General features: G+C 38.1%; 1 protein-coding gene across 4 annotated transcripts; it reads right to left on the bottom strand.

Moving 5' to 3' along the window:
- Nucleotides 1-9,388: 9,388 nt before the first annotated feature.
- LOC130728263 (U-box domain-containing protein 33-like) lies at nucleotides 9,389-15,472 on the bottom strand. 4 transcript variants are annotated; one of them, XM_057579664.1, is made up of 10 exons: nucleotides 15,238-15,464; nucleotides 14,755-15,017; nucleotides 14,118-14,239; nucleotides 13,924-14,045; nucleotides 13,355-13,459; nucleotides 12,682-13,102; nucleotides 12,392-12,532; nucleotides 11,572-12,099; nucleotides 10,450-11,211; nucleotides 9,389-9,822 (listed from the first exon to the last, which is right to left on the bottom strand). In XM_057579664.1, the coding sequence occupies exons 2-10, from the start codon at nucleotides 14,996-14,998 to the stop codon at nucleotides 9,640-9,642; spliced, it is 2,628 nt and encodes an 875-aa protein (XP_057435647.1). In that variant the 5' UTR covers nucleotides 14,999-15,017; nucleotides 15,238-15,464; the 3' UTR covers nucleotides 9,389-9,639. The 4 variants fall into 4 exon arrangements, with proteins under 4 accessions (XP_057435647.1, XP_057435649.1, XP_057435648.1 ...); XM_057579666.1 differs by having other exon boundaries at nucleotides 12,392-12,529; XM_057579665.1 differs by having other exon boundaries at nucleotides 14,755-15,472.
- Between the last annotated feature and the right edge of the window lie 2,987 nt (nucleotides 15,473-18,459).

Genomic DNA, 18,459 nt, shown 5'->3' with positions numbered 1-18,459 from the left:
CGAGTTTGGCTGAACATTGCATCACCGCTCAGGAGGGGGCAGATGGTGGCTGGCCATGGAGGTGCTCCGCTGCGGGTATCTTTCAAGTATGAGAAAATTGTGAACTTTTGTTTCCGATGTGGAATGATTGACCATGTGACTGCTGATTGCGCGCTGCCGGATGATGGTACTCCAAACCGGTTTGGTATGTGGCTACGCGGGGAGGTGGAGCGTCGCCGCGGCAATCGCCGGGACTATCGCCAAGATGATGGTGACCTGCCGGAGGATAATGAGGAGTTTGATGAAGAGGGCCAGCATGATGGGCTCGGATCCGAACCAAATACCAAGGGGTTGGTCACGGGGACAGAAGATGAAGGCAATACAGGGAAGAATCCGAGTGACAATATGCATGTTATAGAGGACCAGAGGAACACGAAGAGGACAAGTGATGAGGAGGGCGAAAAGAATCAGAGGCCAGGAAAAGAAAAAGCTGGTAATGAGTACATTTTTGGAAGCCAACGTGTGCATGGGAATAATAGCCCATGGAAAAGGCTGCCGAGAAATAATGCAAGAGGGATTCATATCCGTGAAGGAGGGGGAGCACAAGATGAGAACGAACACAGGAAAAGGACCACCATGTCTTCTTCTTTGTTTGGCCCGCAGCACACCGGGTTTTCACCACCTTTGAAAAAGCAAACCACTGATTCTGGATTGGGGATGGCGGAGGCTGTTGATCAGCCCCGCCCACCTCAATGAGGATCCTAGCTTGGAACTGCCGGGGGCTTGGGAACCAGCCGGCAGTTAAAGCCTTGAAGAGGCTTGTTCGTTCAAAAGTTCCCGACGTGGTGTTTGCTATGGAGACAAAATGGTATACGACAGAGGCAGCAAATCAGAGGGGCATGGGAGGGTTGACAAACATTTTTCCAGTTCAATGTGCGGGGCACGGACATTCTAGAGCGGGTGGCCTATGCTTATGGTGGAGACAAGAGCTCCAGGTGGACATTTTGGAGGCTTCTCTTAATCACATTCTATGTACTATTTTGCATCCTGAGGACAAGCATCCGATGACTGTTGTTTTTGTGTATGGATTTCCGGATGACCGGTTAAAAGAACAAACTTGGAATTTGGTGACTCGTTTGCATTCAGATGTGTCACGCCCTTGTTTGGTTATTGGTGATTTTAATGATATCCTTTCTCCGAGAGATAAGCTAGGAGGTGACCTCCCTGACTTGCGACATCTCCAGAAGGTGACCCAAGTGTGTGCTCAGCTGGGTTTGCATGAGGTAGATTTCACAGGTTACCGGTACACGTGGTCAAATAAACGTGCGGCTCCGAGAACTATTCAGGAGCGGTTAGACTATGCCCTAACAAATGACGCTTGGGATGCGCTTTGGCCGGTGACGGTGGTGTCCCATCTTCCGAGGTACCATTCTGATCATAATCCTATTTTACTAACTTGTGGTTCCCGCAGGGCTCGGAAGGAATCAAAGCGAGCTCATATGTTCCGCTTTGAGGAACTATGGTTGAGAGAAGGGGAGGAGTGCATGGAGATTATCACGAAGACTTGGTGCCGGGATACAACAAATGTTTTGGCAAAATTCACAGAAGTGAGTGGAGTGCTTGATGACTGGGGACGGAAAAAATTTGGTGATCTCCCCCGAAAAATTTCAGATAAACAAAGTCTGCTCCAGGATTTACAACGTCAGATTCAGAACGAGCAGGTGATTAAGGAAACTCATGAGGCAGAAAAGGAGCTTGAGGCTCTCTTGGCGCAAGAAGAGCTTTGGTGGAGCCAGCGCTCTAGAGCTACTTGGCTTCAGAAAGGAGACAAAAACATGAGTTTCTTCCACCAGAAAGCGTCCCAGAGAAGGAAGAGGAACATGATAGAGTTGATCAAAGATGACCGCGGTAGAGAGTTTGAGAACGATAGAGATATTTCCAATGTCCTTATGGACTATTTTATGCAACTTTTTGCAACATCACACCCATCAGGAATTGAGGAGGCCACTAATCTGGTATCGGGAAGGATAACACAAGCTCACTTAGCTGTCTTATCGGACCCTTTCACGAGGGAAGAGGTGGAGGAGGCTTTATTCCAAATGCACCCGACAAAGGCTCCAGGGATTGATGGCTTTCCGGCTCTTTTCTATCAAAAATTTTGGGGCGTGATTGGAGATGATGTAGCGCGGTTCTGCCTACAGATTCTTCAGGGTCAGGCATCACTAGGTACCATCAATCATACTTTACTTGTTCTTATTCCTAAGATAAAAAAGGCGGAACATGCAACCCAATTTAGACCTATCAGTTTATGTAATGTAATTTTCAAAATAGTGACAAAAACGATTGCCAATAGATTGAAATTAATTTTGCCTGATTTAATTTGTGAAGCACAAAGTGCCTTTGTGCCTAATAGGTTGATCACAGATAATGCTCTTATTGCTCATGAGTGCTTTCACTACATGAAGAAGAAAATTACTGGCCGGAATGGCATTATGGCTCTGAAATTAGACATGGCGAAAGCCTATGACCGAATTGAATGGTCCTTTTTGCGATCCGTGATGGAAAAGATGGGGTTTCCACAGAATTGGGTGAGTTTGATTATGAGATGTGTCTCAACTGTTTCTTTTTCTATTATGCTTAATGGTAACCCCCAAACTGTTTTCAGCCCAGATCGTGGCTTACGACAAGGGGACCCTTTATCACCTTACTTATTTATTTTGTGTGGGGAGGTTTTTTCAGCTTTGGTTGAACGAGCTGTCTTGTCTGCAAGCCTGAGTGGTATCCGTGTTGCCAGAGCGGCACCTGTTATATCTCATTTACTTTTTGCAGACGATAGTATTGTGTTTGCTAGGGCAAATGTGGATGAGGCAAGAACTTTACAGGCTATTGTAGCTACGTACGAGCGAGCTTCCGGACAAGTTATCAACCTAGATAAGTCCATGCTCTCAGTAAGCCGAAATGTGACTGATAATAGATTTGATGAGCTAAAACAGCTATTGAATGTTAAGGCGGTCGAGAGCTATGACAAATATCTGGGGTTGCCAACTGTTATTGGTAAGTCGAAAGTACAAATTTTTAATTTTGTCAAAGAACGTGTTTGGAAGAAGTTAAAGGGGTGGAAAGAAAAGGCCCTCTCGAGGGCAGGTAGAGAAGTTTTAATTAAAGCGGTGGCTCAGGCTATCCCCTCATATGTTATGTCTTGTTTTATCTTACCAGATGGTATTTGTGCAGAGATAGACAGTATGATATCCAGGTTTTTCTGGAGTGGTGATGTTACCAGGCGTGGTTTGCACTGGACGGGGTGGAAAAACCTTTGCAGGAATAAAGCTGATGGTGGCCTAAGTTTCAGAGATTTTAAGTCCTTTAATTTATCCCTAGTGGCAAAGAACTGGTGGAGAGTCTATACTCAACCTGACACCTTGCTTGCCCGTGTTTTCAGTGGTGTGTATTTCCCGAGGGGATCGATTTTGGGAGCCAAAAAAGGGTATAGGCCAAGTTATGCTTGGTCTAGTATATTGAAAGCTAGTTGGATTTTTGAGAGAGGTGGGCTTTGGCGTATAGGAGATGGTTCAAAGGTTCATGCTTGGACAGATAAATGGTTGCCAAATGGTGTGCCACTCACTTACCGGCATGATGTGGTGGATAGCCTTGGCATTGTCATGGTCTCAGATTTGATTGAGAAGGGCCCAAACAGGTGGAGAAGGGACGTGGTGGAGGAAGTTTTCCATCCTACAACAGCAGCTTATATTCTAGCTCTTCCGTTGGGGGCGCACGGTGGTGATGATGTCCTTGCATGGCCTCACACCACGACAGGGCAGTATACATCTAAGACGGGTTATAATTACGTGTGCGGCTTGTTAGCCTTGGAGGTGGCTACGTCCTCTTCCACAGCGGGTTCGACGTTGCAGCCCAAGCTTTGGCGGAAATTCTGGGCAACCAATGCATTACCGAGGTGTAAGGAGACCGCTTGGCGAGCTATCCGTGGCTTTATTCCGGTTCGCGACCAGCTCTTCCGCCGCCATGTAGATACGGATCCGGGATGCTCCCTTTGCGGACACGAGCGAGAGACCATTGATCATATCTTTTTGAGATGTCCGGCGGCCATGGCCATTTGGTATGCGTCCCCTCTCTCCTTTAGAGTTGAACAATTTGCATCTTTCCAGGTTTTTTGGCACATTATTCTCCAGCAGCATGAATCTGAGGTGGTGGAGATGTGTCAGTCTTTGGTGTACAGCATTTGGGATGTGAGGAATAGGGTGATTTTTCGGAGTGGGAGATTGGTTGTTGGGGACGTTATTGATCGGGCCTTGGGGCTATTGGCTCCAATTTCTCCGGCGGTGCGTGAGGAGCGGGGAGGGACCAAAGCGGTGTGGAGGAGGCCACAGGGAAGGGTGGTTAAGCTAAACTTTGATGCCTCTTTTGTGGATGGTATGGGAGCGGGATTGGGGATGGTTGCCCGCAACCGTCTTGGGGAGATCATGGCTGCTGCGACCTCCCATCCGGTCCCAGTTCTTTCGTCTCTGTTGGCAGAAGCGAGCGGGTTCAGGTGGACCTTACGGCTGGCAAGAGAGCTTGGTTTTCGTCGTGTCTGTTTAGAGACGGATTGTCTTCAGTTATATCAGTGGTGGCAGAACGGTACAGTGGGAAGATCTTATTTGGACACCATCATTGGAGATTGTCGTTCTTTAATTCCGTTTTTTGATGTTTTTTCCTTGTCGTTTGTTAGACGTTCTGGTAATTCAGTTGCAGACTTTCTGGCTAAGAACGCTTCCACTTATGCGGATTGTGTATGGGTGGAAGAGGCTCCTGATGCCGTTTCTGGTTTGGTTGATTTGGATGTAATTGTTTCTAGGCCGGTTGGCCCTTAATATTATTTCAGTTCACTTTCAAAAAAAAAAAATAACATGTCATTAGGTTTGACTCATATTAAATTTGAGAAATATTGAACATTCAAAAAGTTCAGTCTTGCATGATTGAGTTTTGAGTTCTTAGAGCATCAGTAACAAAAATATTTTGTGAATTTCTTTATGACATGTCATCTGAAGTAAAGTTTTTTAACTGTTGCAGAAAATTAAGTTTCTTCACGTGGCAAGCAACTTTGCTCCAGAGAAACTTTACTCAAAGTTTCTCTTCTAAATTTAATGATTAAAAAATAAATAAAAAAGCAAATAAATAGGTAACTGGATTTACAAGAAAGTAGTGGGGTATATTGTGGGATCCATTTAAGAAACTTTTTAGAATTTCTGGATTGGAGTAAAAAGTGAGTAGAGTTTATTAAAGTGGTTTAAATGACGTGGCATTACCAAAATTTAAATTAGAAATTAGAGTTTCTTGCATAATGATGCTCTTAGAGCATCTGCAACAAAGAAACTCAGTTTCTTTGTACAAAGTTTCTTTGTGACATGTCATTTAAGATAAAGTTTCTTAACCGTTGCAGAAAATGAAGTTTCTCCACGTGGCAAGCAACTTTGTTCCAAAGTTTCTCTAGAAAGAAACTTTGCTCAAAGTTTCTCTTCCAAATTTAATGATTAAAAAACAAATAAAAAAACTAATAAATAGGTAATTGGATTTTATAGAAAGTAGTGGGGTATATTATGAAACTTTTTAAGAAACTTTTTAAGAGTTGCTGGGTTGAAGTAAAAAGTGAGTAGAGTTGATTAAAGTGGTTTAAATGATGTGGCATTACCAAAATTTAAATTAGAAACTCTAATGAATTTCTTGGATAATAATGGTCTTATATTTATATGTAGATCATAAGAATTCTCTACATATAATTAATGCCTATTCAACTGCTAGTTCCACTTAACATTTTTTTCAATCAAGGTAGTTTTTCAGTATTTGATCTCTAATTTTCAACTACCATTTTAGCTTTCCACTTTTAAAATAAATTCCTAAAATAAACTCCCGCTATATTTACAAGAATGAATAAATGATTGCACCTTACAGAAAGATATATTAACTTCATTGAGTATTTTGATACAAGCTTGTTAAACCACTAATTTTATATATAAAAAAATTAATAATGTAATTTTTCAGTTTTGAACCTTAACTTTCATCTATCTTATAAACATTCAGTTTTCAATTAGCTTATTTACTAGATATCCAAAGATAACCTTAAAACGTATATACAATAAACTCCTAAAATAAACACCCACTATATTTTGAAGAATGAAAAAAATAACTTCACTTACAAAAAAAAGATATATTAACTTGGTTGAGTACGTTGATACAAGTTAAATTTAAAGTTCAAGTATTTTTTTCTTAATTTATAGATAAATATGTTTCACTTGTTATCTCAAAACAAATGTTAATATCTATTGTACTAATATTAACATGTATTCAAACATATGTAAAAAAAAGTTCCATATATTCATTTAACTTTTAGTTACTTAGAAAGAACAATTGATACTTTGAGTTTTTTAAATTTTAACTTTCTCCATCAAATTAGTCAGTGCTTTTTTCAAGGTACATAGTACATAGTCGTACATATTTTACGTTTAAAAATTAATTTAACGTCATCCATAAATATAAAACCAATTTGATTGATATCAAGCAAAGCATATATTAAAAAAAACAAAAAATATATGTTAACCAATGATATGGTGGCGCGTACCAAAGAGATATAGACGTGACCGCATGGTGGAGTTTTCTGGTTTTCCTTGAGCACAAGACACGAAGGCTACAAAGTAGGACCCGCACATGAGCACACGTTATGGGAAAGCATATCCACACTTGACACACGTACCAGCACTGGTTAGCAGATTCACTCGTGTGGGGCCCTCACTGCAGTTTGGCCCAAGTACTCAGCATTGTCAGTCATGAGTCATGAGACAGAAGGATAGATAGACATCAGCCCACTAAAAATTGGATATTACTTTTCTACATCTAAAATTATTATTTTTACATATTCAATAATTTTTTTAAAAAGTTTAAAATTAAAAAATTTCATATCTTTTTGAAGTGGGTTGAGGCTATGTTAGATGGTAGCAAATTTTATTTCTAAGTATGTGTTTTGTTGTCCTGATAATGTTTGGATGAGGAGGGCCTTATTGGAATATTGGTCTAAAAATGTTTCTAGCTATTAGTTGATCTCTCTACTATTGGTTTAAGATTACAAAGACAATTTGAGTTCCTTACTCAAGAGTTTTGAAATTTGATGTTTGATGGGTTGAATGAAATTGATGGAGTAAGGTTGTTAGCGTTACAAAAGTTAACTCTATACAAAAAAAGAGTTTTCCAGATTTTATGATAAAAAGGTTAACTCAAAAGATTTCAAAGAAACTCACAAAGTGGTCACCTATTTGAGAAGGACAATTCAAGGTTGAGATTAGTTATGTCAATAATGCTTATCCTATTATATACGATAGTGATGAAACTCAAATTCAATAAATAAGTTGCAAGTATTTAAATACAAGCAAATTTTAGGTGAAATTCAAACTGAGTGATAAGAAGAATAGCTTAAAGGCCAAAAATGTTAGATTCAGATTGTAAAAAGTAAAAATGAACTTTAAATTCGAATTCATTTGATGGAAAAGGCCTCAAAGGCTTACAAAAATGCAAAATATATATGCTTCGCATGTATGCAAAAGGAAATAAAAAAAAAGTCTTAAAAAGAAAAGTACAAAGAAAAGCCCAAGTATAAAATAAGAAAGTAGGCTTGGCCTTTAATTTTTTTATACCTGAAAAGAAATATTGTGAACCATGATGTAAAAAAATTTGAAGAAGCATTTAAACAACACAAATAAAGTACCTTTCTTTTTCCTTTCGAGGTTTCTTTTTCATCAGATTTGATGTTGGAAGTCATACGCTTCAAGATTCACAGTCATACACTTGGACCATTTATCAGAAGAAGAATTGGTGGTATAGTAGGAAAGGTTCGAAGGAAAAAAGAGCAAGAGAGGACCTTTGGCTTAGAAAAGATCAATGACCTTGTAACGATTTTTATCACGACCTAAAGTCACAAGTCGTGACTAGCACACATGCTACTACCCTAGCCAGACAAGCATATTCCTTAAAAAAAAAAAGCCATTTTCTAAAAATATACATGTTCCTACAATTCAAATATAGTCTAATCTGTATTTTTAAAATTTCCAAAATGTTTAACTTGTCAAATAAGATTCACAACCAACTTGAAATCCAATAATACACACATTAATATCAAAGTAGCAACATAATTCATTACGTTATAGAGTTAAACACTTTTCAAAATAAAACCACTCTATACTCCCCTATAGTTGCAGAGTAAACTAAAAAGACCACCAAAAGACATCATTGGCCACCAGAACAAATGAAGCATATCAAAGAGCATAAAAAAAGACATTGCCATTGACCACCAGGATAAATGAGGCATACCAAAGAGAATGAACTAGTATGAAACAACCTCCTACTCATCTATTGGAAATTTGTTATATGAACAAAGGAAATGTGTAGGTCAAAGAGAACTAGTGCGAATTTAGCAACCACCATAAAAGGGAAATCACTACATATACGTATGTTTCACTCTCAAACTTAATTTTAATAACTTATCATCAATAAAATTAATTCAAATCATGTCAAAGATAAGTGTGTCAAACTTGTAAAAATTATAAATAATCACTTCAAAGGAATTTGACCAAATCATTCCATTTTATTAAAACATAGAAATGTGAAATTCAATATCATAGGGTCACACATAAAGAACCATGAGACGACTCCATCTCGTTGATAGCTCTCTCCTCCTAAGGGATGACCTCTCCCACAGAGGTCAATCCATCTAAGAGATAACTCTTTCCTTTCACATTATCTATCATGTCAAACCATCGGGGGCAACTACATCTCGTTGATCAATAATGATATATACACTTAATCTTTTAAACACTCAATTTCCACATCTTTTTATTTATATCTCTCTCCTCTTATCATTTATCACATCTCATACTTTCTCTCTCTTACTTTTTCTTTTCTTCCTATCTCCTCTCTCCACCTCAAAGAGAAGTGTGAAAGGAACATTATTGCTCGTTGATAGTCTTCTTCTCCTAAGATAAATCTTCCCCAAAAAGGTGGCTCCATCTAACGAATAGTTCTCTCTCCACCCGGAATTATGTAGTTTGGTTTAGGGGCATTCCATTGATAGCCCTCTCCTGCACCTAGGCGGTTAACTCCACTAACAACTAAGAGGTTACACCATGGAGGTTCTATTGTGGATTCCCCAAAACAGTCTTTCAAATCCGTTCAAATTCATATAGAAAATTCTTGTGATTTAGCGTTCTCTTTTAGCCTGTCGTGCTGCTATTTGCTTCAGAGAAGTCCACTGAAGAAAGGAGAACCACATTCTGCCTTTCCAACTGTTAGACATTTCTGTATTAATCTCAGACATTATTACCTACTGCTAAAGATAAATCACATAAAATTTACCAAATATGAGAGATAATTACACGAAAACTGTTTTGACGTATACATGCTTTTAATATTATTATGTTTTTTTTACAATGACTAAAGATTCACCATTTGGTAATCTAACCTATATAAGAGATAGGTATACAATTTGATTCCATACGACTGCAAGAAACAAAACTGATAGAAGGTTTAAAAAAATGTAAAGACAGCTTTCTTTCCTAGACATGTTATAAACAGGTAGATATATATATACTACAATAAAAATTGATAAAACAATAAGCTTGATCATTGACTTTGAAGCCAGTCCTGGATTGCAGAGCGAAGGGCGCGGTTGGGAACAAGATTCTGATGTGCAAGCTTACTATTTGTCATTGGTGAAGTGTCATGACCACTGTCAAGCCATCCTCGTATAGCCTCAGCTTCATAAGTGAAACCATCTGCAGCTACATGTGGATCTCGCATGACTTCCTGCAAAGTATGAACATTATTTAGTCGTGAACTAACTATCTCAAAAACTTATACTGTTAGGTGAAGACACGCGAATGATTTGATATTTTGTAGGACTCCCTCTCACGTAAGAACTTATAAGGCTTGAAGCGTGTACAATGCACAGGTTTATCTGCCTTGTACTGATATTCAATATTCTTGTTTAGAAAATTGTGGCACGAAGGATTGAACTCTAAACCATTCGGTCACAAAGGCTCCGATACTATGTCAGGAACCAACTATCCCAAAAAAATTAAGTTTTTTGGTGAAGACACATGAATGATTTTATATTTATATTTTTTACGATAATTAATGGAAGCTTTCTTACATAAAGTTCTGTATCCAAGGCTATATCATTCCATAGGTTAGGAAAATGCTGTGCAAGTTAAGAACATAAAGATAACAAAATTAAAAATTACACATACGCAATGGAGATAGGCAAGTATAAAATTTTGACCAACTTTGCAATGAAAAATGAGGACTGGAATGAATTTCATTTTCTTAGACAAGTGATCATTGTGCTGGAGATCCTAAAAGATCATGAGGACATAACATCTTCAATGAGTTGAAAACTGAAACTGAAAAACAAAGGCAGACAGAGCCAGTTACCTGGAAGATTGGACAAATAAAATAAGAAGGAGGTTGGTGGAGCCCTTCAGAACTTAGTCCAAAGGAATTTGTGCCTCCAGAAGAAGCCCTCATTGCATCCAGTATCCTCCAAACATCCGAGCACAGGTCCGGACGGCTCTTTCTGCTCATCTCACAACACCGCAAGGCCAAGTGAGCCAGCTGTTCGGCCTGCACAAAGGGCCAGTCTCCAGCCAAAGGATCCAGTAAGGATTTCAACTTTCCAGTATCTACTGCATATTTCACCTCCTTTGATATTCCCAAGGCTTGTCTCCCAGTCAACAACCTCATCAGTATGATTCCAAATGAATAAACATCCGACTTTGGAGTAAGCTCCCCGGAAGCAAGGAATTCAGGATCCATGTATACAAAAGTTCCCTTTGGGTCAGTTCTCCATAACTGTGTAGCATTATCACTAGAACTGCGATTAGATAATATGCGACAGATTCCGAAGTCACTAAGCTTGCTAACAAGGTTTGCATCTAGGAGAATATTTGAGGGTTTTAGGTCACCATGCACTATGCTGTGAGGTTTACAGGAATGGAGAAAGATGAGGGCAGAGCACAGTTCAGCAGCAATGCGAATCCGAGTTTGCCATGATAACGGAGGTGTATTATCCTTGCAAACAAGACGGTCTTCAAGGCTACCATTCGGTAAATACTCATAGACAAGGCCCCAGGATTCTGGGCAGGCTCCTATAAGTGTGATAAGATTGGGATGTCTTAGCTTGCTCAAGACATCAACCTGATACAAAACCAAAAGCAGAGTCAAAATAATCCTTTTTCCCTACAAAGCTGGATCATATTTCTCTTCTTTCAGACTTTCTAGAGACAATAGATGATATATTAAGACAAGGAGCAACTAAGTTTTCAGAAACATGAAAAGTACCAGAGTAGGGATTTTTTAACAAATTGATGCCACTTTAAAAAATTGATGCTGCACATTCTTGTCAGTTTTCTTTTTAACTGGTATTCATTATTTTGATTGCAATCGGCAAGTTGCAAGCAAGAACAGTTAAGGACGATCTGCTGTGGACAAAGAATATTATTGTTGACCAGAAGCAGATGATGCTCAAACTATTACATATAAGTCAAACCATCTCACCTCCTGTTGAAACTCCAAGGGTCCTTGCATGCTGTTGGGGTGCAACATTTTTATAGCTACCTCAGTGTGACGAAGGACACCTTTAAATATACTTCCATATCCACCTTCTCCAATCTTTAGGGATGGATTGAAGTTACCTGCTGCTTCTTCGATCTCTGAAAATGAGAATTCTGAAAACAATTGAGACACGTGGGAGCTTGAGGCCTCTCCTTGTTTTTTCCTCAACTCTTCTGCCTCTCTCAATAAACTATCACGCTGCACCTCCAATTCTTCTCGTTCGTTCTTGTAGTTTTGTAAAAGATCCACAGCAGATATAATCTTCTGCTCCAACTCCTTTACCATAAGTTCAGATGATGCAAGTTGACTCTCTAGTGATGACTTCTGATCCTGGGCAAGCCGGAGTTCTTCCTTAACCTTGTCTGCCTGGCTCTTCAAATTCTCAAGTTCTTCTTTTTCTGTTTCTAGTTCTTCCTCAGCCATTTTCCTCAGATTCAACTCCTCTGCATATAAGCTTTCAGCAGCTTTAGCCTGTGGCAAAAAAGGTTAGAGGGTGTATCAATATTGGCATGTGACTATAGATAATAGATAATACAACCTAAAATTATGCCTATTCATTCCAATGATCTTAGCAGTGGTTAAGGTTGATTGATATATCCTTCACTTTCTTGATTTTCTCTTTGGGTATGATAATTGCTTCGCCTTAGAAGACTTTTAAAACTTGGAAACTTGATGCAAAAGGCAAAATTAACTATTCACATCACAAAAACAATCATCTATACATCGAAGAAGTATAAGAAGCACTCCACAACAGAACAGTTACCCTGCGTATAGCTTCAATGGCATCTTTTTCGGCTCTCCCACGCCTAAAAGTTTCTTGGTATGCATGTCGCGTAGCATTCTCAGCCTCAGCCATAGACTGTTCAAGTTGGTCATAGAGAGTATCATTCATTCCACCATCCTGCTAGAGTTCAACCATTATTCAATTTGGTATTAGAAAAACTCTATTATTACATAAAATTGTTTCTCATCAATTGCGAAAAAGTCAACATGCAAAAATATGCACATTCCCTGACAGGCACAAACAATATTAAAAGAAAAAAGAATGTGTACCAGTACACTGGGAGGAGATGAATGACGAAGATCCTCTTTAATCAGGTGACTCAAAGTCAAATCTATTACATTCTCACTGATCTCATTAATCAAATTCGGGGTCAATGCTGCTTCAATTGCACCGTCAGAGCATGTTGAAAATCCTGAAGGACTCCTCCTTGATGGTCGTTCTGATTCATCAGAACTTACTTCTGTACCCACCCTATTACGTGGGGTTGAAAAACCTTCAGTGTCGTCGGGAGAAGAAACTGCGATATCATTGGTAGATCTTGCTCTGCGATATAACTCTTGAGCAGCATTATGTGAACTCGCCTGAAGATTTTGCCCCAGTGATTGAGATCTCAAAGATCTCACCAAGTTTGGTACTTGCTGCACCAAAAGAGATGCAGCCTCGGCATTGCGTTGATCCAAACTGCGATCCCTGTGTTGACATGGTACTTACATCAGTAATTCAGTGCCCAAATTAATAAAAACCAAGAGCATGACAACCATAGTATGATAAAGCTGACTGTTAAATAAAGAAATAAGTTTTTCCTTTAAATTATCAAATATTGTGCTAATTAATCCTCGCAAGTCGCAACTACAAACCTTCCTTTTGAGTAACATTTATCTTTCATGTGATTCTAAATCCCTTGTGTATCAGAACACACTAATATTTCAGGAGGTCCTGTACCTTGTGTGTATAAGGTGCCCTTTGCAGATAAACTGTACATGACAAGAAGCTGGAGCTCGTTCACATACATAGATGGCTTTCTTAGATCTGAGGTCCACCATTCTCCTGCAATGTCATGCGAGAGCTCAATGAAAACATAATATTGATTTCACCAAAACTGACATAGAGATTAGAAAATTCTCAAGATACAAATAGTTAGTTGATCATCAGAACTTATGAACTAAAGCATAAATTCTGTATAAATTACAAGTTGACATAGATTGGGGAAAGGACTACGATGGCTCCACGCAACCAAAACACCCTAGCGAAAATAGAATCAAAGGGGAGAGACATAGTCCCAGCTCCATAGCTTAGAAAGTCATGGAACTAGCTACTGAAAACAAAGAAGATATAACATGCCTCACTGAAAAATTCCAAGCCTAGAACCGGCAACTACTGTAGCTATTTGCGCCGTACATGATTAGTGGAACTAATATACCATCTTCAGTACTTTCACATCATAATCATTGAATTTCCAGCGAAAATGACAAAATAAAAATGTAGTTTGGGGTTTTTATCTGGCTTCTTACCTAGAATAGTGCTTATCACATGCTGCTCCCATAACAAGCTTTCGGATACCATACTGGGAGACAAGTTCTAGAATTCCTCTTTCAATGCTGTCCATTTCAATATGCAGTTTTTCTGCTCGCACCTGTATCAGAAAGTTGTTAGTGGAAAACTAAACTTCCAAAATACATGTGTATCAAATTACGACAACAATTACCCCCATCCGTTGACAGATACGAAGATACTCATCCAGAGTCTTGTGCATGTTTTGCCTTTCAATTTCCCGGTATGCTCGGACTTCCTGATCTTTCAGTGAACTTGCAGGAAATTTGGCACCCACTATAACCAAGAAAGTTAAAATCAGAGTTATAAACCCTTATCAGAAACTGAACATTCTGCAAATGACAAACACAGCGCAGAAGAGATATTCAAGAGTTACTATATATATTTATAGCTAAATTTAGTTCTTGAAATTAACTACTTCAATGAAAATCATCAGCATGACAAATACCTCCCAGTCCCAACAACATCATAAACTAGACAAGTAAATCTTTAAACAATGAAAATTTAAAGGGCAGCCAACATATGAATCATAAAAGTAGATTTTAAAATAAGGCCTAATTATCTTGGTGGCCTTGTTTCGTTCTAATTCAATTCATCAGATAATTTCAAAAGTATTGATCATCAAAGAGTATGCGAAATATTGAGTCCAAGTTGAGTCAATTTCGCAAGTGTAAAGTTCCATTCAAGAGAATCTATGAAATTAAAGTTATCAAACAACAAGAACATATAGAGAAGCATATAGTATATAACTATAAATATACACACACACACATAGTACACAGAAAACTTACTCAAGGGTATCATTGTTGCAGGCACATGAACAAAGAGGATGCAAATCCTCTTCCCTCCAGAGTTCTGAATGGCCCATATCAGATTCAATTTGCTCTCTTTTATATCCTTTGACACAGCAACATAGATTGGTTCATCAACCATAGTTGGATTAGGCTCCTCTGCAATTTCCCCCACAATTTCACCAACAGAACTCACAGAACCACTCCTTTGTGTTGTTGCAGGCACAGGACACACCACAGCCATGCTAAGAGATTCCGAATTACTGAACCATTCAATAAAAAAAAACTCTCTTTACACACACAATCACAGATTTTGCTATCAACCCAGAAACTTAATCATCAAAATCTCACAAACCCATCAAAAATCCTCTCTCAGGAACTCAGAAAACCCACCAAAGATTGAAACTTTCTGTGTGGGATCTCAAGAAAATTGAAAATTACCCCCCAAGAGCAAAATTGGAAAAGGAAAAAAAAAAAGTTAACCTTAGCTTTTTTGTTCAGGCAATTTCACAAACACATAGAGGGTGATGGCTCCATTAACAGTTAACATCAAAGCTTTGAACTTTCAGAGTGATTACAGAAGGCATGAGAGAGCTAAAAGGGAGAACCGTGTGGTTGGGAGTTTTTGTTGAAGTCAATACATCGTTTCCTCTGTAAAGAGCAACCTTGTCTTAACTTCTAATACGATATCATTGCAGTGTCCAAACAGAAGGAGCCCATGTTAATAAAGGATTTTGGAGGAAAAAGAAAGAAGAAAAATTAATATGGGTGAATTCAATATTTTGGATTTTTTTATGTTATATTTTGGAATTAATATTAAGATATACGGTCCCTAAATGATAGCTTGAGTGGTAAGAGCTGATAGCTTGAGTGGTAAGAGCTGAATGACATGAATTGAAGACGAAAAAGTGCCCAGACCAATCTTTAAAGAGTGTCATTTATCTTTCTGATGTATCAAAAATACATTGAACATAGTATAATATCTCATTTTAATAACAATATAATAAGTTATAATTTTTTATTTGGTAAGAGAAGGGGCTAGACCAATCCTCAATAAAAAAGTTATAGTTGGTTGCTTATCAAGTTTACCTAAGTTATATTTTATTTCATAGTTGAATTCAAAGGTATGTAATCATAGATATATGCCACATATGATCATATTATTTTTATGTTAAATCGAGAAAGGATATGTTTTGAAAATCTTTTTACAATTTATTCTAAAGTTATATAGTTAATTTTAAGGTATTGTAGAAGGTTTTTCTCCCAGTCTCATATCACTTATTTGACCCGATGAAAATCGTGCATAAATGGCATAACATTGTGTTTTTGCATTCATTTCTTAAAAAGTTTAAACCATCAATGATTACTTTTTAAAAATTATTTATCTTTAAACCGATTGAAATTGGCTATCTTAGCGCACAAAATCTCATTTTGGAACCTTTTTTAGATTTTAAAATTGACTCAATCACTTATTTAAGAAATGAAGTATTGAACCACTACATATGAGCTTCTAAAGAATGAATGTCAAGCTCAATATCATGGGCTGAATTAGCCAAATACTTTGCCACTTGATTGGCCGCTCTACTCTTAAAAAAACGTGATTGGCTTCTCTTTCACTAGGGTGATTGGGAGGTGAGAGATAAACTTGCAACCCGTGACCAATTGTGTCAATCCAGATCGACAAAATGCTGTTTTTTTTAAATAGATACAAATTAAGAGTTTGGATCGTATGCAAATAATTGTTGTTTGCATCTGTCTGCAGCAACAACATTATATTAAAATTAATTACATTTATTAATCATGAAATAATCTTAGTTGTTGAGAAATTTTGCATTGGCTAGATATATAGTTAAGATAGCTCATATATATGAGAAGACAATCTCAACTTTTTAGCTAGCTTTTCAGTTGAGTTTAGCCTCCGAATTCTAATATGCTATTAGAGTCTATCCTAAATCCGTCGTTAAGTGGAGATCACCTGTATATGGGTACTACCGATATTCATTCTTGTAAATCTCACGCTCCAAATGTCCAGTCTTGGACGTGGGGGTGTGTTGAGAAATCTTACATTAACTACAGATATAATTGAGATAACCCTTATATATGGGAAGACAATCCTCAATTAGTTAGCTTTTGGGTTGAGTTATACCTTCTAAATTATGATATGTTAGAAGTAAATAAAGCATTAAGATTTTACATGTGAGAAATGTATTGTTGGAGAGATTCAAATCATACAAATAAAACCGGCTTCTAACAAAAATATTATTTTATTATGGTAAATTGTAGTAATAAAAAATGTTGTCTCTTCAATATGTTGATAAAGAGTTCGATATTTTTATGAGTAGATTGAAAAGCCTTTATTAACGAGGTAAAACTCATTTCACTAAAATATATTGACAAATTAGTTTGAGCCAAACAATTTTACCATAAAATAATTAAAAAGATATATTAAGAAGTCACTTCCATCCAACTTAGATCAACTTCTCAGTGTGTTCAAATTATTAGGTATTTTAGAGTAAGTTTGTTCCCCATCTGAAGATTTCTAAAGACACATTTTTTTTCTCCAAAGCTCCAATGGAAAGCGTCCGCACATAGCACCTATTCTTAAGAAAAACACCTACATGACCGAGCACTTAGCAAATAAACTAAGAGAGTCTTCAATTTTCAGTTATTTTCATCCTAAAAAAACATTTTGCATTTTTCTAATGTAAAAAAATCAATAGAACCAAGAAAATAATAGAGTGAATGTGTTTTTACTTTTTCTCAAATTTTAATGCAATTTTTTTTTCGAAAGCAAAATATATATATTTTAGTCCAAACAACGTCAAGGTGATCCGATGTCCCCGTATTTATTTGTATTGTGTATGGAGCAATTATCAATCCGCATTCAGAGGGCCGTGGAAGAAAACGTTTGGCAACCTATCGCTATCTCTCGTGGGGGACCAACTTTGTCGCATATTTTCTTTGCAGATGATGTGATGCTATTTTGTAAGGCCAAGGAGAGCCAAATTTGTGGGATTGCTCAGTTGCTGGAGGAGTTTGGCCGTAGTTCTGGTCTTGTGGTCAATACTCAGAAGTCTAAAGCTGTTTGTTCCAAGGGTGTTCCAAGAGGGGTTCAGAGGAGGCTTAGAACGGTGTGTCCCATTCCTATGGTTCGTGAACTTGGGCGCTATTTGGGATTTACTTTGAAAGGAGGTCGCGTCACTCATGGCAGGTTTCAATTCCTGTTAGATCAGGTTACTCGTCGGCTCTCTTCTTGGAAGTCTCGATTACTAAACAGAGATGGGAAGGTGTGCTTGGCAAAGGCAGTTCTCACAGCGATTTCTACATACGTTACTCAGACAGTATGGCTACCCCGCAAGACAACTCAGTTGATCAATCAGTCGGTGCAGAACTTCATCTGGTCTTCTCGCACATCAGATAGAGGGTGGCATTTAGTGGCATGGGATACTGTACGAAGAGCAAAGAGGGATGGCGGTCTTGGTGTGAGGGACGTGAGTGTAGCTAATACGGCAGTGCTTGGAAAGACAATTTGGTATCTTCTTCACCCCCCCCCCCCAGAAACTTTGGGTTCAAGTTCTGTCTCATAAATACTTGTCTACTCATTCTGTTATGAGTGTACTTGCTGCTCCCTTTGCCTCCTCGTTATGGAAGGGTATTATGAAGGCCAGGTATGTGTTACGCGACGGTTTTGTGTTTAAATTGGGT

This window comes from Lotus japonicus, chromosome 1 (assembly GCF_012489685.1).
Source record: "Lotus japonicus ecotype B-129 chromosome 1, LjGifu_v1.2".
Taxonomy (NCBI): domain Eukaryota; kingdom Viridiplantae; phylum Streptophyta; class Magnoliopsida; order Fabales; family Fabaceae; genus Lotus; species Lotus japonicus.
Note: the sequence above shows the minus strand (reverse complement) of the source record. Positions and strands in the feature narration are given on the sequence as shown.

Excerpts from the sequence above, each read along its gene's own strand:
- LOC130728263 (XM_057579665.1), bottom strand. The coding sequence starts at position 14,998 with ATGGCTGTGGTGTGTCCTGTGCCTGCAACAACACAAAGGAGTGGTTCT. Across the intron at positions 13,460-13,923 it reads TGTGATAAGCACTATTCTAG|GAGAATGGTGGACCTCAGAT; the intron begins GTAAGAAGCCAG and ends ATGACATTGCAG. Across the intron at positions 9,823-10,449 it reads TTATTTGTCCAATCTTCCAG|GAAGTCATGCGAGATCCACA; the intron begins GTAACTGGCTCT and ends CATACTTTGCAG.